The sequence below is a fragment of the Ciona robusta genome, chromosome 1 (genome assembly GCF_009617815.1).
Source record: "Ciona robusta chromosome 1, ASM961781v2".
NCBI lineage: Eukaryota > Metazoa > Chordata > Ascidiacea > Phlebobranchia > Cionidae > Ciona > Ciona robusta.
In genome coordinates, this window is record NC_143235.1 from 8,728,942 (window position 1) to 8,752,500 (window position 23,559).

A 23,559-nucleotide genomic window follows, 5' to 3' on the forward strand; every position below is an offset into this window, starting at 1 on the left:
AAAAAGTGAAAATTTGCCGCTCCCATTCCGCCCTTCTCTCCGCTGTTCTCTTCAATCAGTAACATCGTTGTCCTTTTCTCTTTAATCTCTTCGCTTTTTCCCACTCGCTCGTTTTCGCCTGAGGGTTGCTTCTACCAAATTCTGACTCCTTGTCTCGGCGTGTAAAAGAAAGAAAAGGAAGTATGCTCTGTAAGTTTCAGAAAATATACAGGAAAAATCATCCATTGCATTTTCTCCGCCCAAACTTCGGTCTTGCAACGTTACTGATGCACGAACGCCCCTCAAGCAAAGATTCGCTGGTCCGAAAAGTTTTTTTGAATGACCGATTGTTATTCGGTCGTGATAAAACCAAATCGCGAAGTATTCGTTCCTTGGGGAAATCGTGACCGACTCAGATTCCCGGGAGTTTCTCTTGGTGTTGGTTTAGGTTGCGTTCAAGCAAGCACAAAGGTTTGCAAAATAATACGGGAGGAAATATAAACAGCAGCGCGTTTGTTCGCAACCTTCTATAATGAGGCCGGTTTCCCTCGTAAACGTTCACACGTTCGCCGACTCCCAGCTTCCCGAAATTCGCGCTCTCTGACGTCACAACCCGCGATAATACTCCATCACTTATCAAAACTTGCTCTGGTTATATGCCGGTGCAGCGATTACGTAATCCTTTTACCATGCCGTTGCTGCTTGGTCTGCGAAGCCACTGTACCCTTCGCGTTAGTTCTGTTTATCATCGGTTATCGCCAGCGATGCATTCTCATCGCCGCTGGCCATCGGCCCCGCAACCTCTTAATATGGTTTCTATTCGCCGTCCTTCCATACCAAAGTTTTTGAGGCCAACTATTAACAAACATTACTTTCGCCAATCGAGCCCTCCTAAATCAAGCGTACCATCGATTGATTAGTAGTAAGTCGTGTTTACTTTCGCAAGGAGTATCTGGTCGCCGTTGTGTTTCCGTGCCTCGGTTTCCGGCGCTATCTACGAAAGTCTGGTGCCTATTTAAGCGCACCTTGTCTCGATAAAAGCGATCCTTTTCAAACCGGCTCCTCGAATGATGTACCTAAATTACTTGTACACGTAGCGAGTTATATAAAGCAATTATATCGCCATCCGGCCCATCGAGCCAAAAGATTGGAGTCAAGTGACAAACACCGACGATCTGCTGCCTAATCCTCCCCTTAATCCTTACCACCAACCCGTATGATTTTGTGGTCGGTAGATAAATTTTAAGCAGGTTACGAGTAAAATATAGGGCACAATACGCGACGCCGGTTCTGGTGGTTATAGGAGAGGAGTTATTGATCCTCCGAGAATAAATATTAAATTCGCCAAAACGCAAATATTCAAAATGCGGGTTGGGCATGCTTTCAAGGCATAAAATCGTTTTGCTGATCAAAGAAGATGTGTTTGCGGGAGGCGCAGAACACAATAGGCTCATTCCGAGTTCGGTACGTTTTATTCCGCTCCGTTTTTTTGTTTTATTAAATTTGTTACGCTCGAAAGCGGATTTACAAAACAGTCGATTATTGGCAGTCGCTATCGAAGAATTTGACATTTCCCCTGCGGAAGTCTTCCGTCATCGTAAGTCGCGCATTTTTGCATCGGTTCCGTTGCACCGAGGCGAGATTCTACTTTTCTTGGTTTGTTTAACGCGAAAGATGTTTAGGCGATTTCTCCGCCTCTTCGCTCGGAAGTGGGAGGCCGCAGTCGCTCCGCAGCAGACAACGAAAACCACAAGGTAGGAAACCTGACAAAAAATTTTCTCATTTCACCTTGAAACTTCGCGAACGGCGATACTATCTGCTCTGGCCAAGCTGCCGGAGCGTTAAGCGCCGCTAGACCATGGCTTTGGTTTCCGGGTGCACTTCGTTCTTTGCGGACGTTTTAATTTTTGTGAAGCGAATTGCACGCAGAGCTAACTGCAGAAATAATCGCGCGAAACTTTTGACTCTTCCTATTTCACATTTTCCTCAGATAGAATTCGAACTGGCAAACAATGCAGTCCTTGCGCGTGACCGTTGTTTGGCTGCACCGGCTCACGAAAGTCAGTTGTTGGTTTAACTAATATAGCACCGTGGCGTTTTTTCAATCTCTGTGTGATCGGGCTCTAATGAATTGAAATCTCGTTTGCACAGCTCCCGTGCTTTTTATAAATCGTGAAGGCGACGACAGTGGACTAGATTTGCTCGCTTAAAAGTAGGTTTCATTACGGACCGGGTCGCGATTTAAATTTGACGAGAGGAGACGAGCGGCTCCTCGCCCTCTTTCTTTTTGTTGGCCGCCTCTCCGGTCCATTTCTTTCTCTTCTGTCCGCCGATCCGTGTCTAGCGGTTTTCTCCTTCCTACATTTTTCTCTTGCGAGTGTGATATTAGTTCTTCGCACAGACTTACGACAGACTGTACAGCGCAGGAAGGTCCCGCCATTCCGGCCGATTTCAGTCACCGGTCTCGATCTATGTATTGCTGAGTATAGAACGGCACAAGTAGTTTACTAATTAGCAACAGTTTTCAATATTTGCATGCAGGTTATCTGACTTGTCTAGTTTAGCGGCGTTGCATAATTTCGTAGGCCAACTGCCAGGCATCGACATGGTGGCGGCAACATTTGGGCGGAGTCCGATGATTGGTTGCATCGTGATTGTCCTGTTCGCTAATTTTGCTTCAATATCTTACGGAAAGGTGAGTTTTTACCCAATTTTTCTTTAGATTAAAAAGCAGCGCCTGGACGATTTTTGTTATTTCGTATATGTAAACAATCGAACATCAGTGTGTATTTTTGTTAAATTTAGCTGTTTCATAAAGCTGAAATACATTTTATTTCAGTATGAACAATCTTAAATTATTTGGAATTTCTAAGCCTTTTCGTTTAAATGATAAATGACCGTTATATGAGATGGCATGCTGTTTTCAATCATACGGGCATCGGATTGTTTTTTTGTATTTGCTCAGTGGGCAGGCTGCTTAAGGATAAACAGTATCCGCTAGTGCGGAATTATCGCTGTTCAAATTGAATGATGTATGCGTGCGAAACCGAATCTAAGGTCATGGGTTAATGTGATTGTACGAATAAGTCTGTGAGATCGCTTTTCTAAAATTATTCCACTCCAATGGGTTGAACTTTTCACATCCGCCACTGACAGCATGCAATAAGGGTCCAGCTAATCGGCCGTAATATTGTTTCCGATAGATTTCGTTTGTCACGCCTAACGCGTTCCGCCTTCTAATGTAATTATAGTTCTGCGGTTGGCAGGTGGTTGTTCTCATACGCTGCCTTGTATTATCGAGCATGGGACAGTGTCTTACACGTAGTTTTCAGTTTCTTCGACGTAGTTCCGCCGCTAGGATAATAGAAACGTGTTTTACGGTCATAGAAAAAACTAAACATGACGGATCGCCCGTCGTACTCTAAACGCATTTGATCCGACTGGGATGTGACGGCTTTCGGGGTGTATTGCCGTAAAATCGGCCAAGTTAACATTTACACCGTTATTACCCATCATAAATAAATTGTACGACGTGTCCCGAGTAATACAATGAGTGACTGGGTATTCACCGTCACGTTTTAATTGCTTTAACGGTTCTCGTTATTGCAATGTTTATAGGCCAACTGCATGGGCCAGCTGACCGTATGTGTCATCTTTAACTTTAACGATTCGTTCACATAGCTGTTCGTTCCGCTAAACACCATAAAACTTATTGCCGCTATATAATCTATCATGGGCAATTTCTGGTTACACGGCGGAACGTTCTTATTACCCGGCCTCATAATCGTGAACTTCTGATTAGTTTACTGTTTTATAAGGTCGGTCAAGTAATTTATCACAGATGGCTACTACATCGCCTCATTGGGTATTTTTATTACTTTACGTTCATTGCTTACGTAATGATTTGAAGCGCTGTAAAACAAAGGTCAAGAAATACGAGCTACTAAGTTAAACCATCGTGTGTATATAAATGCACATGGCCCCAGGGTACTAATGTGTCGCAGGAAAATTTGGGCTGTTCCCGCGAAGTCGGATCCATCATATTCACATTTCCCTTCATACCAACGTTGTTCCGCTTACTAATAGCAGTAAGGGCATTGGGTTAATAAATATTTATATCCACATATAACACACATACACGCACACCACAATCTTGTGTGATAAGATTAATGCCAATTATAATGCACCATCACTGCCTTTGGTTGGGGTTTTACGTTAACATGTTTACTACACCACATTCCCCCAATATTATTAAATTGCTTTGAACAGTTTGAAATACTTGCAACGTGCAATATATACTAGGGTGGGGTAAGATGGGACACCTTAATAGCACATAGTATCGTGTTTAAAACAATTAACAACGGTCTATGGAACTCGTGGGGATACGGCTTTATACTTCATTAAATGTTCTTTGTTTACAAACAAATGGAACTAAAAATAGAATGAAAAGGTGTCCCATTTTTCTCCAGGCTACTATAACTCAAATACGAAAACATGATAGTGAAAGAATGAAGTAGTCGACTTACAGATATGTAAATATAATGCACATTCTGTATATATGAGCGTACGAGTGGCGTATATATATACTTTACAATTGAACAAATTAGGTTTGACCTATATGTTTGATTTGTCACAAACTAATTATGCTGTAAATTCATGTTATATGGTACAGTGGGAGGAAGATGGAACACCTTTAGCACATAATATTTAAATATCCTGATCGTGTTTTAAACAATTAACAACGGTCTATGGGAGTCGTGAGAATACGGTTTTATAATTCTTTGAATTGTCTTTGTTTACTACTAAATGCGAGTTTGCTGCTAAATGAAAAGGTGTCCCATCTTCCCCACCTTACCATATTAACAAACACTTAGTTAAGTGTCTAGCTTTAATCCACCAAGCTGATACGTCAACGTAAAATTACTTTTTCGCACCTGTATTCCCACCTACCTAGGCACGGGCCGCCTAAAACGCAAACAGACACGCGACAAAGTAATTGCTCAACTTCGGTGAGCTATGTTACCAATCCGCCAGTAAAACCTGTACGGAAACCGAGTTAATCAAACAGCAGAGATAACGGACTTACCCCCATTCGTATTAATTGATAGTAATTGCCATGACTGAACACGAAGTAATGACCATGGCTAAAACCTACTTTATATCGGTAATGGTTCGTAATATTATGGGAATTCAATACGAACCACTCTCATTTTCTACCAAGGGTAGAACCCAGGGCTGCTACCAAGGGTAACTAACGAGGGTAGTGAATAAATGCAAGCAACAGGCTGCGGTTTTGTTTGAGCATGTATGTCTTGAATGATATTTGGGTTTTGTGCAAATCAATCAACAATTAACCTGAAGCAGTTCACCAGTGCCAACTGTTCTGATATCATCTTATCGCATAACACACAGCACCCTTTGTCCATATACCTCCTACTGTTTTAAACATGAACTTTTCGGTTATTAGCGACTTGACAGGGGTTGGAAATCATGTTCTGCGGTAGAAATGTCAGGAAATAGGAGTCGTGAGAATACGGTTTTATAACTCTTTGAATGATCTTAGTTTAATACCAAATGAGACTAGAAAATAGAATGAAAAGGTGTCCCATCTTCTCCCACCCTACTATGTATGAAACCATTTGCGCCAGCACATTTTTTCTTCTTTTGTCTGGAATTCTACGAATTTCCATTTTATCAGACCCAAACTTTATGACTGGTTCCAGCTGTTTTAACTGTCACTCGTCTGGCGGATCGAAGTCACGTTCTGTTGAAAAACTGCTCTGGTTAGATTGGAATGTCATTTGATTAAAATGGAGCAGTGCTGTGACCGATTTGGTATGCCACACACCTGGAGTCGACCGAGTTTATTTGGGTTCTACACGTGTGTTACAACAACAACAATCAAATAAATAAAGGACAGTACCACTGGTCAAACAAAAACATCTTCTCGGGTTACCATGGCGCTCTATTTAAAAAGTGTTGACGTGAGAACGTGGCCTGTGCAGCAGATGATCTGTGCCGTGAAACGGCTCCTGCAAAGAGCGATTCTAAATCGTCATGTATATAAACATGTTCATACCATGTAGGTTAAACGGGCAATTAAGGTTAATTGATTCATTATCGGTTTATACCGCATGGGCTATAAGGAACTCCGATAGATTTGTATGACTTCACACGACAGAATTCCTTTTCACAGACCACATACTTGTCGCAGATGTACGTTTCGACTGACAGTTTGTTTGTATTACATTTTTCAGTCGTATAACCGATTTGAACAGGTGCTTTGGTCTAGTTTTGGAGATTAACCGCTGAAAGCAACTGAGTTTACTTTCTCTTGTGTGTTAACACACACCATGACGTCGGGAGGTTGTTAGCCAATCGTCTCATTTATCTTCAATTGAAAGTTCTAAATTTGGTGTTTAATTTTAAAATCGTTTTTTGGATCCTTTCTGTGTGTGCTCAAAACCATTTTTTGGTATTATATACATAGTTGTGTGAAACCGTAGTTTCATCTTGCAAAATTCCAAACCGTCTTGCTCTGTAGCGCTGTTGTGGTGATTGTTCTTCAAAATCGTCACCTGTCCTTGTTGTTTGTTCTATTGGTTTAATTATCAAAGGTTTCCTTGTCGTCAGATAAAACCTATTATTTATTCTCACGGCCATGGCTTGCGCCATTTCCCCAGGACATGGCGCTAATAACAAGTTACCTGACGTAATCATCCACTTCTTGTACGAACAGGAAGACGGGCGACATCGTTGGTCAAGTGGTTACGGGATCGCGGTAATATGAAAGCACCTGGCGATTATATTGGCCGTCTGGTCAGCCTTTGTCTGACTAAGGACCGGTGTTAGTGTATCCATTCTCCTTTTATGTCTGACTTTAACATTTATAATTTCTAATCCCGTCTCGACACAGCTTCTCATTGATTCGCTATCGGGATTATCCTTAAGAAATTACACGTTAGCCTGTAATTGTGGCAAAAATTAAATTTTGTGGTACGGTTTACGGTTAATATCGGATAAATACCGGGTGGTAAGACATTCAGTTTATAATTTTGTTTAAATAGCGATTACTAAACCTAATTTCGGAATCCCATTAATACAATTTGCGAAAAATATGAAGGGAGAAACGAAACTATCTTGAGTTTTGATTTGGTTTCCAGCACTTGCAATGACATCTTCGTTAACAATACAGACAAGTTTAGACCAATATAGCCTACGTGACCAAATGGTGGAACCTCAAGTAGACCGGCGTGTTCTAAACCTGACGTTCTCGTCATGTTCAATTCTTTTACTCTTGCTTTCAATTTAAATCGACTGTGGTTCCAGACAGACACAATGACGTAAAAAACACCCAACCCTAGTTTTTGCGTGATTGAAAGAGGAAATATGGCAATGACGCGCGGGCAATTTGACGCACGTTTGCCCGACGTATTTGTCTGGTTAGGTGTCGCAAATCATGTTCACCTTCACCGTGTATCCTATCATTGACGCATGAGAGAATTGGCGTCTGTAGTGGCAGAGACTGTATTTCTCCACCGCAAATCTGGAAAGTGGTGACTGAGCATTACTGTCGCTCCCTGCTCTCCTTGACTGAGTAATATTATGCCTACATTACGCCCAAATGTAAAGTCTGGGAATGACGCTTTCGTGGATGTTTTTACTTCTGTCGCAAAGAAACAATCATTTACAAGTGCCACTGTCGCGCCGTCCCGTTTTATGTTAACCGCCCACTTAACAATATTGTTATTTATTTTGAAACGCACTTGTCCTTTATGTCGTTGTACAAAACTCGTTTCATAAATCCATAAAACTGTGGCCACCTGTTTGACACTTCAAACCACAAAGCAAGTAACGTAGTTTAACATTTATCGTAATAAATGCCTTACCGGTTAGATCAAATATTTAATATTATTTGTATTTGTTTTCAGGCTGTGTATGCGTCTGCTGGCTGTGGAGGTGGAGCAGTAACATACTGCAATGCAACGAAAGGAGCAAGAGTAAGCGTTTGTGTTTAGTATTTATCCGAAATTACACAAAATTTTAATGAATTGGTATGCTACTCCATATAATATACTATAACCATCTGCATTTTTTGAGTATTTTTATCTTTCTTTATTTTGTTTTTTTGACTAATAAGTTCTTCATTGTCTTATAAACAGCCATGAAACTAATCATGTTTAACAAATTTACAGGGTATGCCCGGTCTTGAAGGTATGCCAGGACCCCCTGGATTACCTGGTTACCCCGGACCAGAAGGCCCAGTTGGACCAAGAGGTTTAACTGTAAGTTGATGTTACAGTTAATTTTTTAACTAAAATATTGAAATATATATATAAGCCTATTAAAATTCTATGGATATTTTTAAAAGCCTTAACATGATTGATGCGTTGTGTCAGATCTTAACCATTAGTAATGCATGTATTCTTAATAAGATAATATTTTGGTTTAGGGCAAGTCAGGAAGAGAAGGAATGCAAGGACCAAAAGGGTCAAGAGTAAGTATTGCTGTATTCATGTGCAAACATGTTTTATAATCTACTTCTTAATGACCATGCTTAACAGGGCAGTCAAGGTGTTCATGGCTATCCTGGAAATCCAGGAATTCCGGTAAGTTCTTCTTTTGGAAATCACAAATTAAGTATACCGAACATTGAATTTTTATACAGGGTATTCCTGGACAAACTGGTGCACCTGGTCCTGAAGGTTTGCCTGGTTGCAATGGAACCAAGGTAAATGCGATTTATTTGTTTCTCAGTCATTTCTTATCACCTTTACCCTTTATTTTACTTAGTCCTGCCTACCCTGTTAAGAAAGTTAATTGTACCAGACATGTAATATATTATCTCTACAGGGAGAATTGGGTCTTGTTGGTCCTCCAGGTCTTGATGGATTCAGTGGCAGACCTGGACCTGCTGGTTCAAAGGGTATGAAGGTAAGTCAGTTAGTAATCAATTTCTAATTTTAAACGACTGTCTGTTGTCTAAAGGCAATCAAAAATGTTAAACAAGTAGACCAAAATGGTTGGGAGTTTACAAAGTTTAAAGGTATTAAACATCGGGTGAAACAAGGTACACAAAGAACAAAAGTTTTAAAGGCTAATGCTAATTTCAGGGTCAACCTGGTGAAGTTATCAATATGGTGGCTGGAACAAAAGGAGAACCTGGACTTGATGGTCTATCTGGACCACCGGTATGCACTTATAATTCCTGAGAAAGTGAATTATTGAACTCAATAAACTGTTTTAATGCAGGGAGATGATGGTGAGAATGGTCCCGTTGGTCCCCGAGGTTACATTGGAAACCCTGGCCCACCTGTGAGTTATTTAAGTGTAGCAGCAGCTTTACTTGCATATATGTTTTGTTTAAAAAGGCTTTGTATATAAATATGTCGTTCGATTTAATTAAAATCGGATGACATTTATATTTTTGTCCCTTTTGGACAGAAATTTACCCTGTATTATTGTATTATTATGTTTTATGTTTATACAAGATGTGGGCAGAGATTAGACCATTACCACCCACTCAAATATTTCTTGATTTCATGAGAGATAATCTGCGGGAGTGAGAACTTGTAGTAATAGATTCCAATCTTTCTTAAATGTGTGGGTTGCACCACGGCAGTTAGTTCAATGATAGTCCCAGTAAACAAGTTTGTGCGCTGTGACTAATACACTGAAATATCAAGTTTCTTACCACAGAATTTAACACAACAGAAAAACAAGATTTTTATTTTTTTTATTTTTTTTAGTAAATAGCAAAGTGTAACCAAATAATTTTTAACTACACAGGGTCCTCCTGGAAATGACGGACCTACTGGAGACAGGGTAAGTAAATAAAATTATGTAAACACTTTAAAACACAAAGTTGTGTATTAGACTTGTGGTAAACAACTTGTTCCCAACAGGGAGAGATGGGTCTTGGATTTCAGGGAGAGAAAGGAGAGAAGGTATGTGAAACTATTTCCCATGAAACCACTTCTAATTTAAATTGACACAGACTGTTTTTCTTGTCAAGACAAGCTGTAATATGAGGAATTTTGTTGTTTTTTTTTGTTTCAATATCTCCTAGAACCTTTTTATGAGATTAATATATTTCTGTTTATATATTTATTTCTTATCCAACCTAAATTGATATCAGTAGCTATTTTCTATCATTGCGGTATTGTTACTATATGCATACTAAATATAATATAGGATGTTCAGATTGTCCACTTGGCCCAACATAATAAACAATATTCAAGCTTTTTTTTATGAAATCTTAATCTGTGCTTTTAGCGGCTGCATAAAGTGATAGCTATTGCATGCAATGTAAAGTAGTCTAACTTAAACAAATTGCCGAACTAGTGTGGCCCAGTTGTAGAGTAGTGTGCACGATACGCTAAAGCTTTCAAAGAGGTGGCATACATATTAATCTATTTAATGCTGTAATAAATAAATCAATTAGTGTGAGAAGTAAAGATAAAATATCTTTTTATTATTTAAACCAATACAATTAGCAATGCAAATATTTTACTTTCATTTTTTTTCTTTTTTTTGACACTTTTTGAGCAATTTTCTCACTTTATTGTCATTTAAGCAAACTCTAGCTTAACACTAGCTTTAACTGCATGATGTTAGGCTGCTAGACTAATTCTTTAATAAGATAAATGAATCTAACCTGCAACGCAACTAATCTTGTTTAATTTTAATTTAAACTTGCTGCTGTTTGCCAAATCTGCCGCTGGCTGTCACTACCGCTCTGCTCTTCAATGCTGCTCTTCACATTTGATGCTTCTGCTGTGCATGGTTTAATGCAAAGGGAGAACCTGGCTTGCCCGGCAACTCAGGCACGCGGGGAGATTTAGACGCTCAGACTGGAGGCGCTGACTTTTTCATAGTGGGTTTACGTTTTATTTGTTTAAACTGGTGCTATGTTCCGTTTTCTTTTCAAATTCAACCCCAAAATGCTGCCAAGGACATTCTGAACACCCCATCTGCGAGCTAAGCTGTAAAACAGCTCACAGTTTAATTTACCCAAAATAATAGGGCCCCCCTGGTCTTCCTGGACCTCCAGGTCAAAGTATAATTGATGAAAGTAAAGAAACACCAACCACAGATATTAACCAACCAGTTGTAAGTTTTCTACTGTGATATTTACATTTAGCTAACTGTCATTCCCAAACCAGTTGATTTATGATACCGGGGTTTTGTTTGCAACTTCTTGTGTATGTTAGTATGAGTATTATCACCACTGGCCATAATGCTAGGTCCAGGTGGGTAAGTACAATTTGCATTTTAAAATCCATGTTGCAGACATACAATGGCACTGTAACATGAAATTTATTGTCTGCTAATGTAATGATGAGTATGTAACACTACAACGTAGTTTAAAAACAAAGCACTTGCTGTAACCATTGATTATATTGCAGGGCCCACCAGGAAAAGATGGTTTGCCGGTAAGTTGTTGAGTTATGTGTTAGTTAAACCCTCAAGGCGTTTTGGCCTAATCTGTGTTTTGTTTAGGGAGGTAAAGGTGACAGAGGTGAAAAGGGAGAACGTGGAGACACTGGTTTTACTGTAAGTTCTAAAACCCTCTAATGTTTTATATTACTCCAGTGCTTGTTTAAACACTGATTTCTTGAAGGGACTTCCGGGCATGAAAGGAGGCAAGGGTGATAAGGGAGAAATGGGACCATTAGGACCACAGGTTGGTAAACCATATAAATAAATTATTTGAACTTGCCAAATTCTTAATATTGAATATTCAAATGCATTTCAGAGCACAAAGGTTGGAAAGCCAGGAACCCCCGGTATCAATGGATATGACGTAAGTTACTGCTATGATTATGCAGTGGAAAAAGTACTAAACCTATGATATACAGGGTTCTAAGGGTGAGCCTGGTTATCCCGGTCAACCAGGAAGGACAGGACCTAAAGGAAACAAAGGAGAAGATGGTGAATCTGGTTTGCCTGGTCCACCAGGATACCCTGTAAGATTTATCAAACGATTTACCTATGTTTTTAGAATTAATTTACCAATTTTGTATTTTTTTCACAGGGAGAAAGTGGTTCTGCAGGAAAAGTTGGTCCTCCTGGTCCCACTGGTCCAGCTGGTGAAAAAGGTTCTATGGGTTTTCCAGGGATGGCGGGTTTGAATGGTCTCAAAGGAGCTGCTGGTATTCCCGGTACACCTGGAGATCAAGGACCCAGAGGAAATCCTGGGTTTGGTCTACAAGGCCCGCCTGGACCACCTGGTCCATCTGGTCAACCAGGTAATGATGTATATGAAATATAGGCCTTTATGTTATTAACGGTAAGTTTAAAATTACGATTGCTAAGTTATGTAAAATCCATCATGTTCTTTATTCATTTCAATACACAGGATTTCCTGGTCAACCTGGTCTTAAGGGTAACATTGGTGAGTCTGGTCAACCTGGTGAGCGTGGTTTGACTGTTGAAGGACCACCAGGACAAGATGGTCGTCCAGGTAGCAATGGTAGACCTGGTTTACCCGGACCAACTGGACCTAAAGGCTCACCAGGCACTGATGCAGTGATTACACACGAAATCATGGAAGAAATGGTTACTCCCGGGCCCCCTGGTCAGCCAGGGTCCCCAGGTCCACCAGGCCGTGTTGGCTCCCCTGGATTCCCAGGTGAATTATAACGTCCTATTCAAATATTTTTTTTTGTATATTTCTATTCACTGCAGGGTTTAAGTGCCAATGCTATAACTAACCCTTACCAATTACCACTGCTAAATTAACTACTCATTAAAAAAAAAGTGTAATTTTTACTGTAATCAGGAATCTCATCCTTCCTATTATTCACTGTCTTTTTTTTTATAGGTCGCTCTGGTGCTGCTGGTCCAAAAGGAGAAGAATGTGGCTTGTGTCCAGCTGGTCCCAAAGGTTCCACTGGTGAAGCTGGAAATCCTGGCACTCCTGGTATACCGGGAGGAATGGGCTCTCATGGTGCAAAGGGTGGGAAAGGCCAGAAAGGTTTTGCTGGATTCCCTGGACTTCCAGGGCAATTGGTAAGTTGGTAATGTGTAGTTCTTGTAATGGAATATTCAAGGTTTGTTATATTTCAGGGAAATGATGGACCAGAAGGAGAGATTGGACCTCCTGGTGCAAAGGGAGAAGTTGGAGAACTCAATATTATTCGTGTGAAAGGAGACAAAGGTAACCGAACCTACATTTTAAAAATTTATAAGATTAACTTTTATTCTTGTTGTTTCTACTGCTTTTACACTTTTGTATGATTTTCTATATTTTGTGGCCTTCCCTGTGATTTTTTTGTTTTTTTTGTAGGATCCCCTGGATTTGTTGGACCAGCTGGTTTGCCAGGCAGATCAGGAGCTCCTGGAAGGTAGTATGATGGCTCTAGTTAGAATTGGTAGCTGTATTCTTAATGATAATCGTGTTTTTTGTTAGGGATGGTCTTAATGGAGAACGAGGTGCCAAGGGTAGCAAAGGTGAAATTGGTTTTCCTGGACCACTTGGTCTGTCGGGTGAAACTGGAAACCCAGGTATTCCTGGAGCACCCGGTCGTGATGGTCAGGATCTTCCTGGAGAAACTGGTGAACCAGGAGCGAAGGGAGACAGAGGAAACTCAGGAGGTCTTGGGTTCCCTGGTCCACCAGGTAAAGAAAATTTGTATTTGTTAAATAAGTTATATATTAATTGTGTTAACACAAAACCACACAAAGTCAGCTTATTCGTTCACATTTAAACCATGGCTGTATTTGTAGGACTAAAGGGAGAACCTGCAAGGTCAAGAGTTATTCCTGGAGAGCAAGGAGAAGTTGGTAATACTGGTTTACCTGGAACCCCTGGAAGACCTGGAGAAGCAGGAGAGAAAGGTATATTTTGCTGCTTTAAAAGACATTTTCAATAATAGATTTTTTTGGTATTAGCATTTGTAATAGATAAAAGGTGAAAAATAGTTCTTGCTGACACATTTATGCATCTTTTAAAATGTTATCCAGAAATGTTCATGATATATTTTTGCACAGGTGAGGATGGTTTACAAGGCTACCCAGGATTTGCTGGAAGAAAAGGAGAAAAGGGATCACAAGGCCCAGCTGGTCGATCAGTTCGTGGTGAGCCTGGTGCTGTAGGTATTCCTGGTGAAACTGGTCAACCTGGAAAGAAAGGAAGCGCTGGTAGGCCTGGATTTGATGGTATGCCAGGCTTAGATGGTCTACCGGGAGAAAAAGTGAGTTCACATAATATACAGCATACTTCTACAAATTAAAAGATGTTATTTCTCTATTGCGAATGTATGGGGTTGTTTTACAAATAAAATAAAATCATTTTTCAGGGAAAAGATGCTTTTGGATACCCTGGTCCTAGAGGTACTCAGGGCAGTAGAGGAAGCCCAGGAGCACCAGGTGTAATTGGTGAACAAGGACCTCCTGGACCAGCTGGACGCCGAGGACCTGCAGGACCTGATGGAGAAGATGGAAAAGATGGTAAAACAAATGTTGGATATTTATGGCCGGCCTATTTTTCATAGTTCGTCAAAATTAAGTAAAAACTGAATTTTTGGACCCAAGCTATAACATTCTTTAAGTAATACGCATTTTTGTTATAAAACAACAACACTTATGTGTCTATTGTAATTTTGTTTTTGTTTTGTAACTAAGCATTAAATTAAAGGTCAACCTGGATTTGATGGTCTTACTGGTCGACCTGGACAGAAGGGCGAACCTGGTAGTGCAAGACTTGGACCTATTGGACCAGCAGGACCTCAAGGAGAAACAGGATTACCAGGTACTTTAGTTGGTGAACTTAGTCCTTATTTATTGTTATATATAAAATTTAGTTTACATTTTAATTTTCTTTTAAATTCAAGCCTCAAGGCATCAGTTGTTCAGCTCCAACGCATCAGTTGTTATTGTTTCACAGTTTTTATTTAAGTTTATTGCTTATACATCATCATACATTTTTTTCGCAGGTTATCCGGGATCACAAGGTGAGCCTGGAGAACCAGGTCTTCCTGGTACTGATATAGTTGGAATGAAAGGTGAACAGGGTAGCCCAGGTTCAGAAGGTTATCCTGGCTTGCAGGGTGTGACTGGTTCACCAGGCCGTACTGGTTTACCTGGTTTAGATGGCTCAGCTGGACCTCCTGGAAAAGAGGGACCAACAGGTCCACAAGGTTTGCAAGGTCGCTCGGGTCCTATGGGTGAGTTTTGATAGTTTTTGAAATTTTCATGCAAATGTTGCTTATCTTTTCTTAAAGACAGCAGAATTAATATCCATTTTCATTAGGTTTCCCTGGAAGAAAAGGTGAGCCTGGTAACCCTGGTTTACCTGGTTCTGATGGTTTACCAGGGGCTGAGGGTTCACCTGGTGAGGATGGTGCACCTGGTTTCCGTGGTCCACTTGGCCAGAAAGGAGAACCAGCTGAGGTTGCAGCTCATTTGCTTCAACCTGGTGAAAAGGGAGAACAAGGTAAGATTCCATAGGTTTGTTGAGTGTATGAACATTTTTGTTAATTGATATTGGAGAAAAATTCTAATGTGTTGTTTGTGTTTTAAAATGTCTGTTGTTTGTGTTATAACATCTTTGTGGTTTTAGGTGATAAAGGAGAAACGGGTCCAGCCGGTTTGGCAGGACTTTATGGTTACCCTGGTAAGAAAGGTGAGCAAGGTTTGGTGGGTGAAAAGGGAGCGCGAGGACCACGTGGCCTTACTGGGTTAGATGGCCTTCCTGGAACACAAGGAGAACAAGGTTTGTTTTGTTTTCTTGAGTCCAATGCACATTTACTGAAGTCTATGTATATTTAGGTGCACCTGGTAGTCCAGGAGATTTGGGTCTTCCTGGTCCTGAAGGGCCACCGGGACCACAAGGGGAACAAGGAACAATTGGACTTCCTGGTTCTCGTGGGTATCCTGGACTTCCCGGACAAAAAGGAGCAAAGAGTACATTGCCTGGATTGCCAGGGGTTGATGGTTTACCTGTAAGTTTAAAGTTTAATGCTAAACCGCTTGCGAATGGTAGAAACGTACAACTGTTAGAACTTTTTTCTTGAAAGTACATTGTTTTTAAAAATTCTTTTTTCTCCTAGCTCGTCATACCTTATTTTATTTTTTTAAGGGCAAAGATGGTTTAGATGGTGAACCAGGTATGCCTGGTAAAGATGGCCAGGTTGGTTTGCCTGGTAGGAATGGTTTGCCAGGACCAAAAGGAGGCAGAGGTAACTCTGGTCTCATGGGATTCCCCGGTGAAAGTGGTGAAAAGGGTAACACTGGTCCGGCGGGTGAAAGAGGTTTCCCAGGCCAACAAGGTCTTCCTGGTATTGGAGGTATGTAATACATACCACTAAATGTACGCAGATCTTACAGATAATTTTGCTTTAGGTTTGGAAGGTCTGCCAGGTGTTCAAGGAGAGAAGGGCAGAACTGGTTTACCTGGAAGACAGGGTCTTGATGGTTTGCCCGGAGAGGCTGGGTTACCTGGTGACTCTGTTCCTGGACCTGTAGGTTTGCCTGGCAGACAAGGCCTTCCAGGAGAAGAGGGGATGATCGGACTTCCAGGGTTACCTGTAAGTTTTCTATAGGTCATGTTTAATTGAACACATGCAAATATTGGTTGTAATTCAGGGACCAAGAGGCCTGCCAGGACTTAAAGGTGAAATGGGATTTTTGGGACCTGAAGGTCCTTCAGGAAGACAAGGACAACCAGGACCCAGGGGTGCTACAGTTAAAGGAGAGATTGGGGCAACTGGACCATCTGGCCCAGCTGGAGAATCAGGTATTTATTCTTCTGCAACATCTAGTGAATATTTGATTTTTTTGTTATCAAATAACAATCTTTGATCAATTTGTTTGACTTTTATTTAAATACTTTACTTTCTTACCAGGACCAACCGGACCACCGGGTCTTCCTGGATTACCAGGTTTATTGGGCAAGAAAGGAGAGCCTGGTCCAACTGGTGAGCCTGGATTCAATGGTTTCGAAGGAAAGCCTGGTGCTAAGGGTCAAACGGGCTTACCTGTAAGTAAAAAAAAATAATTATGTCTGGCAAACATTTACATGTAATTTTACTTTACACAGGGTTCAACCGGACTTCCTGGTTTAGCTGGTTTCGCTGGTGAGCAGGGTGAACCTGGTTTTCCTGGAATGAAAGGAAGGCCCGGAGAACCAGGTGCACAGGGTCTGCCTGGTCTTGAAGGTCCACCTGGTGAAAAAGGAGAAAGAGGTAACAACGTACTTAATGTTAACGCTGGGCTGTTTTTAATTAGTATTTGAAGGTACAACCGGTCTTCGCGGAGAGGACGCACAGCCGATCTTTAGAGAAGGAGAAAAAGGAGAATCTGGATCTCCAGGACCTGTTGGACCCAGGGGTTTCCCTGGTCAAGTTGGACGACAAGGAACGCCCGGTACACGGGGTCAGAAGGGTGAAATTGGTCAGGAGGGTATACCTGGGTTGCCGGGTTTGGCTGGCGACCGTGGGGAGCCCGGTCCACAAGGTTTGGTTGGTAAGTGGATTTGTTCATAGTAACTTAGATGGGTCACTATTTGGTGTTGACACACACACGTTTTTCATAGTACTTCACTAAACTCAATGTGTGTTTTGTATGTTTATTGTATACGTTGGTTATGTTGTGGTTATGTGTGTTCTAGTTATGCGTATGTTCATTTCCGTTTGAACGAGCTCTAATGTTGCGTGCGTTTAGGCGCGCAAGGTCTGCCCGGTGAAGACGGTCTTCCTGGAGCTAACGGTCTTCCTGGTACCCCCGGTCCATCAGCACTTTTCCATGGCTACTTTGTCACTCGCCACAGTCAAACAACATATGTTCCCGATTGCCCTCTGAACATGAGGAAATTGTGGGACGGCTACTCCCTGCTTTATATTCAAGGAAACGAACGTTCACACGGCCAAGATCTGGGTACGTCACAAGCAATAGATTTCTCTAACCTAAACCGTGTTACTGGTAGCATCTGTTCTGCTGTAACGTAAGATACCGGTAATCACTTGAAATATGCAACTTTTTTTCTCTTTTCATTTGGTGGTAAACAAAGAACATTTAATGAATTATAAAACTGTATATTCACGACTTCCACAGACCGTTGTTACTTGTTTAAAACACGATCAGGCTATTTGGATATTATGTGTTAAAGGTGTCCCATCTTCCCCCACTCTACTATATTTATACTATAGAATGGTGTAAGGGTGTGTAATTCGGAAATATTGGGAAGTATGTACGGACAGTGTTCACTTTACCCCACAGTATAATATGTCCTTATGCTCACATTCCTACTCAACTACTTCAGGTTCGGCTGGTTCCTGCTTACGTAGATTCAATACAATGCCCTTCATGTTCTGCGCCGTAGACAACAGTTGTCGGGTGGCATCAAGAAACGATTATTCTTTCTGGCTTTCTACACCCGAGCCCTTCCCCATGTCCATGGAGGCAGTTACAGGTGTGTGGATATTAAACTTAACCTACAAATGTACATTAAAGCGTATTGTAAGCAATGCCATCCAAGTTCACGTTTTTTTCTCGTGAGTAGCATTGTGACGAATTAGGTTAGAGCGCCCGCCTCTTGCTTAAACTTGCATTCTCGGTCTGATGTTGCCGCCAGTGTAGTCATGTTTGCAAGGCCTAAAACGGTTATATCTAAAACTCAATAGTTAGTAATGTGTGACTGTTTCGGTTTGTCCTAGTTGTCAGCTACATATACAAAAAGCAAAAATATATATTTTGCCACAATGGTACCTTACATGTCAGTGGACACAAGATGTATGAAATAGAACACCTGTTATAATTTCTGAAATAATAATTTCTTCCATGTTTCGTTAGGTTGTTTTTTTTTTGTTTGATTGCACAACGAAATTCTTATGTATGACGTCATTTCGTAAAATAACTTCCTTATCATGTCCTGCAGGTTCTGCTATCGAGCCATACATCAGCAGATGCGCCGTGTGTGAGACTCCCTCGCTGACAATCGCTGTCCACAGCCAGTCTGATCTCATACCAGACTGCCCGGAGAACTGGATAAGTTTGTGGATCGGCTACAGTTTTGTCATGGTATGTGATCTTATGGATGTTTAATGTATGTATTATGTTCAGAGTCAGATATGGATTTCGAGCGGACAGTTTGAAATGATCAGAATATGTCAATCTTACCATCACCACAATTCAGTAGTTTCCATAAATGTCCAACTCATGCAGATTGGAATAATTTAAATTACTTTATCATTAACAGCTTGATGGGCTGGGGAAGTAGAAGTCTAGTGTTGTATAGTTTTTATTACATGATATTGTTTTAGCACACCGGAGCTGGTGCCGAGGGCAGCGGACAATCTCTGCAGTCGCCTGGTTCCTGTTTGGAGGATTTCAGAGCCGGGCCCTTTATTGAATGTCACGGACGAGGTACATGTAACCAATACGCCAACGGGTACAGCTTCTGGCTTGCAACTATCATGCCACAAAACCAGTTCAGGTGCGTACTTTGTGATCCTATTTAGCGAGAGCAATTGTATTAGTTAGACTTATCTTGCTGAAATAGTAACTCTCGGTGAATCCGCAGACAACCTATCTCGGAAACGCTAAAAGCGGGAACACTGCGACAACGTGTCAGTCGGTGCCAGGTCTGCATGAGAGGAGACTTTGATACCAATAGCAACGGTGGAGGAGGAGCGGGTCGGGGCGACAATGCTACATTCAACAGGCGCCGTGCTGCGGCTCATCGAGGACCGTCGGTGGACGCCGGAAGGACAAGCAGTCATGTGAGGCACACCGGCTGAGCAAAACGAAGTGATAACGGGACAACTCCAGCCTAGTTTTCTAGGGGACATTTTCTAATTTAAACCAATTATCGTTGTTAAAACCGCTCGCGGATGTGTGAGAAACGACCATAGTTTATCTTTTTTAGGGCTACACGCACATCGAATACCGGTCATGTTACACTTATGCATCGGTGTGTGTACCGCGGTTGCAATATGTATTCCGTTTGAAACGTTTTCAGCCTTTCTTGTCCCAAGCCTTTTGTTTCAAAGATCAGCATAGTAATAACCGTCTGCTGACGGTTTCGACCGAGTGTTCTTTGGTCCCGACCAACATAGCACAAATGTGGTAAAGGAAAGAAATAGTTATATTTGTTTATTTTTCAAAGGTTTTCGCTTTGATTTCGCACTTCGCCTTACTTGTGTGACATTCAGCATATCTTCTCTTTTATCACCCAACTGAATTTACATAAACGACCGACTCGACACGCATGCATGGGCAAAGGTCTGTCACAGCTTAAGTGCCCCCCAAACAACAACTTTGACACCGAACTCGCTGAAAAACGCGCTAAAAACCCATAGTTTATGCAAATTCCTTTCGTCGCCGATTATTTAATAGTGTTATCGTAACGCTGTAGGCCTAACTATCACTTTACTAATAACCGTCGCATACTGGATTTCACTTTCGCCATATAACATCCACAATCACTAACAGCAACGCTTTCCAGCATCATTACGCAATAGGAGCAGTATTAGCGTGCGTGGCCACAGCGGCCCGTCACGCCCAACTTGTACAGAAGTTTTACCATATAGTCAGCTCGATTAACCGTTTTGCCACTTTGTGCTGGCAATCAATTCATTTTGGTGGCTCCTGAAAGCGGCGTTAATCGCCGATTGTGTTGTGTCGTATGTTGCTATATAACTTTTTAAACCTACCATGTGTGTTTTTGTAATGACTTTGTATTGGCGCTACTGAAATACAATACTTTGTATGAAATATAGTATAGTGTTTAGCGTGCTTACCAACTCAGTAATAGGCTACGCTTTTTTAACACCCACCGACCCACGGGGTAGTAAATGCAGATTTGCAACTACTTATTGATTTCTAAGTGGTAGAACAACGATAGTCGGATAACCTATGGGCGTTCTGTTTAACACGCCTCTATGCCGCTCTTGACTATTTTTGGGAGATTTTTTGGTATGTATTAATGATGGTATCGACAAGCCATAAGGAACACTTAGTTGGGGCAATTCCTATTAAGTGTCCTTTTCAAGAGCACATATGCCCCCCATTGGGTGCAACGATGAACCTTATACCCGCAACGTCCTGGTTACAGGCAACAGACGCGCTAACCGCCACTGGCCGGATTTAATAATCAATAAACCATCAATTTCGACTTTGGCGTTTGGACTGAACGGTCGCAATGCCTCGCGCACTAGTTACGCTGCAAAAGTTTCTGCGCCCTTTCTGATGAGAAGACCTGCATGTTTGGCAGTAAGAACGATAAATGTAATGGTAGAGGAAGAGCTCTGTAAGTTAGTTAAGAGAGTTGATTTCGCACTCGGAAATCTTGTTGGTATTGCAACCAGAAAAGGTAAATTTGTGTATTTTACCTGCAAAGATAGGCAGGCGCCATTGATATAACGAAAAAAATGTCAAACATGACAACATCAGGCTGTCCGCCTATATGGAAGCATCAAAACAAGAGTTGCCATCGGGTGAGTTCCAATTTCTATATGGAAAATGAAACGATAAAGAAATTCGTCGAAACACATTTTTGTAAAGTGGACACCATAGCAAAAAGAATAAGCTTGGCCTCTTATCGGGATTAATAATTCTGAACATCGAAACAGAAGATATAAAAGCGAACCAAATACCGTCCTGTATTAACAGTGATGGATTTGAATGTTATGTCTCATAAACCGGCCAAACCATTACCTTATTTACCTGTAAATACTGCCAAAAGCCAGGTCATAAGCAAGCAGAATGCCCTGCCAGAACAAAGGACTACCCTTTATTATCACAACAAACCGAAGGCGAGAACGATAAGAGGAATAGTACAACTCAGAAAGCAACCGAAACCACACAGCCAACGAGAACTGCCAGAAGCTCAAAGCGCCCTCTAACAAGCCCAGAACCCTCACGTCCTAGATCCAAGTCGACAACTCTAAATGAGACTAGCTGCGAAGTAAGTCTTCTGCCCCGGGTGTAATCGCGAGGGCCGCGTCCAACCAGAATGCAAACGCCTGCACGACTGGCTGCGAAGACATGTTGCGAAGACATGTTGCTCAACCACCAAGCGTTTCCTCGTCAACTCAACGTCAACAAAGACGCCGTGTGCACTGTGCAAGGAGTTATTGGTATATGCATATATGGCGACACCTTATGACGAAGGGCGCCAACATTAAACCAATCTAATCAGCATGACACACACAAAGCTCGCTGTTGTTGAAGTCAAGCGCATTGGTATTAGCATAGATACCTAATCATATTTTCAGGTATATATGGTATTAGTCAATGTATCAAGAGCAATATATCAAAATTTTTATGTTATAAAAACCAACATAAAATGAACTAAGTTCGTGAACAAACCGCATTTATTTTGATGATGAAATGCGCGGTTCAGTGTTACTTTCATATTATTTCAGCTTTATAGTCAATGCTGCGTTGTTCTAACGTGATTGTCACTTTGGAACCTGAGTTTGTAAAAACTGAATAAAGTTAAAACGATGTATCTTGCTGGCGCTTTTTGTATAAACCTACCGAGAAAGTTTAGAAGTTTCTAATAGACAGGATAATTCAAATCACACCTTTCTTGTTAAACTAGCCGAATTTTTAAGAAAAAGCAATCGGTTTGGTTCAGTGGTAATTTCATGACGTAAGTTTGTCTGTGGTTGAAATAGCCATCTATATACACAAGTCTGCAGCTCGACTAACTACTAAGCGAACAAGCAATTTCACAAACCGCCTTTAAATTTGTTATCATGTTTAAAATTTAATAACCTTAATATAGTGGTGTGCGGTAAGATGGAACACCTTTGGCACATAATATCCTGTTATCCTGGTCGTGTTTTCAACAATTAACAACGGTCCATGGGTGTCGTCAGGATACGGTTTATAAATTTTTAAATATTGTCAGTTTACTGTACCAAATAGGACAAGAAAACAGGATGAAAATGTGTCCCATCTTCCCCCCTATACTACATACTGTTACGGATATTTATACTGAAATTGCGCGGTCCAGTATTACGTTAATCTTATTTCAGCTTTATAGTCAATGTTGTGTTGTTCTAACGTGATTGTCACTTTGGAAACAGAGTTGGTGAAAAGCAAATTAAACCAACTTGTCTTGCTCGCACTTTGTGTATAGACCTACCGAGAGAGTTTAGAAGCATCTATAATAGACCGGATAATTCAAGTCACGTACGTTTCGTGCTAAGTTGAGAAACGTTTAAGAAAAAGCAATCGGTTTACTCTCATGGTACTCTCCACCCCTCCTCGTCTATTCAACAGGAAATAAGAAAAGATTTGTCCCTTACAGATTACACGCAGGTTTTAATCGCGTATACTTTACATGTAATATGAGGTGTACTTTAGTTACACTATCGGTACACATACCCCTTATACTAAGTAGATAGGATAGGCTAGGTGTGACATTGTGGGGTCGCTTGGAAAGACAAAAAATGGTAAGGGAGTTAATTTTACGAATCACATCACAATCGGTCCCCAGAACGATGGTTACAGAAATTAACGTACACGGCGTTTCATGCTAATATAAACTGGCTTTGCTACTGTTTCAAAAACTTTTATATACGTACAATTAAGAAACATAATCGACCTGGCTTTAAGTAAACCCCA

General features: G+C 41.1%; 1 protein-coding gene and 1 pseudogene across 2 annotated transcripts; both read left to right on the plus strand.

Moving 5' to 3' along the window:
- The first annotated feature begins 2,438 nt into the window (after positions 1-2,438).
- Positions 2,439-20,697, plus strand: LOC149742749 (uncharacterized). 2 transcript variants are annotated; one of them, XM_089886864.1, is made up of 42 exons: positions 2,439-2,674; positions 7,911-7,979; positions 8,175-8,264; positions 8,432-8,476; positions 8,544-8,588; positions 8,648-8,710; positions 8,833-8,913; positions 9,093-9,170; positions 9,232-9,294; positions 9,769-9,804; positions 9,885-9,926; positions 11,005-11,091; positions 11,388-11,414; positions 11,482-11,535; positions 11,603-11,665; positions 11,738-11,785; positions 11,841-11,948; positions 12,017-12,230; positions 12,341-12,613; positions 12,806-12,993; positions 13,051-13,141; positions 13,271-13,328; positions 13,394-13,602; positions 13,711-13,821; positions 13,975-14,177; positions 14,283-14,433; positions 14,621-14,734; positions 14,919-15,149; positions 15,236-15,418; positions 15,545-15,697; positions 15,754-15,926; positions 16,064-16,271; positions 16,327-16,511; positions 16,570-16,720; positions 16,830-16,963; positions 17,024-17,168; positions 17,221-17,448; positions 17,647-17,859; positions 18,245-18,394; positions 18,860-19,002; positions 19,245-19,417; positions 19,505-20,697. In XM_089886864.1, exons 1-42 carry the CDS (start codon positions 2,585-2,587, stop codon positions 19,719-19,721), a joined length of 5,388 nt encoding a protein of 1,795 aa, XP_089742990.1. In that variant the 5' UTR covers positions 2,439-2,584; the 3' UTR covers positions 19,722-20,697. The 2 variants fall into 2 exon arrangements, with proteins under 2 accessions (XP_089742990.1, XP_089742995.1); XM_089886869.1 differs by lacking the exon at positions 11,005-11,091 and adding an exon at positions 10,778-10,855 and having other exon boundaries at positions 2,440-2,674.
- A 133-nt stretch (positions 20,698-20,830) lies between these two features.
- LOC149742750 (uncharacterized) lies at positions 20,831-22,248 on the plus strand (annotated as a pseudogene).
- The last annotated feature ends 1,311 nt before the right edge of the window (positions 22,249-23,559 follow it).

Excerpts from the sequence above, each read along its gene's own strand:
- LOC149742749 (XM_089886864.1), top strand. The coding sequence starts at position 2,585 with ATGGTGGCGGCAACATTTGGGCGGAGTCCGATGATTGGTTGCATCGTG. Across the intron at positions 11,949-12,016 it reads CTGGTCCACCAGGATACCCT|GGAGAAAGTGGTTCTGCAGG; the intron begins GTAAGATTTATC and ends TTTTTTTCACAG. Across the intron at positions 14,735-14,918 it reads AGGAGAAACAGGATTACCAG|GTTATCCGGGATCACAAGGT; the intron begins GTACTTTAGTTG and ends TTTTTTTCGCAG.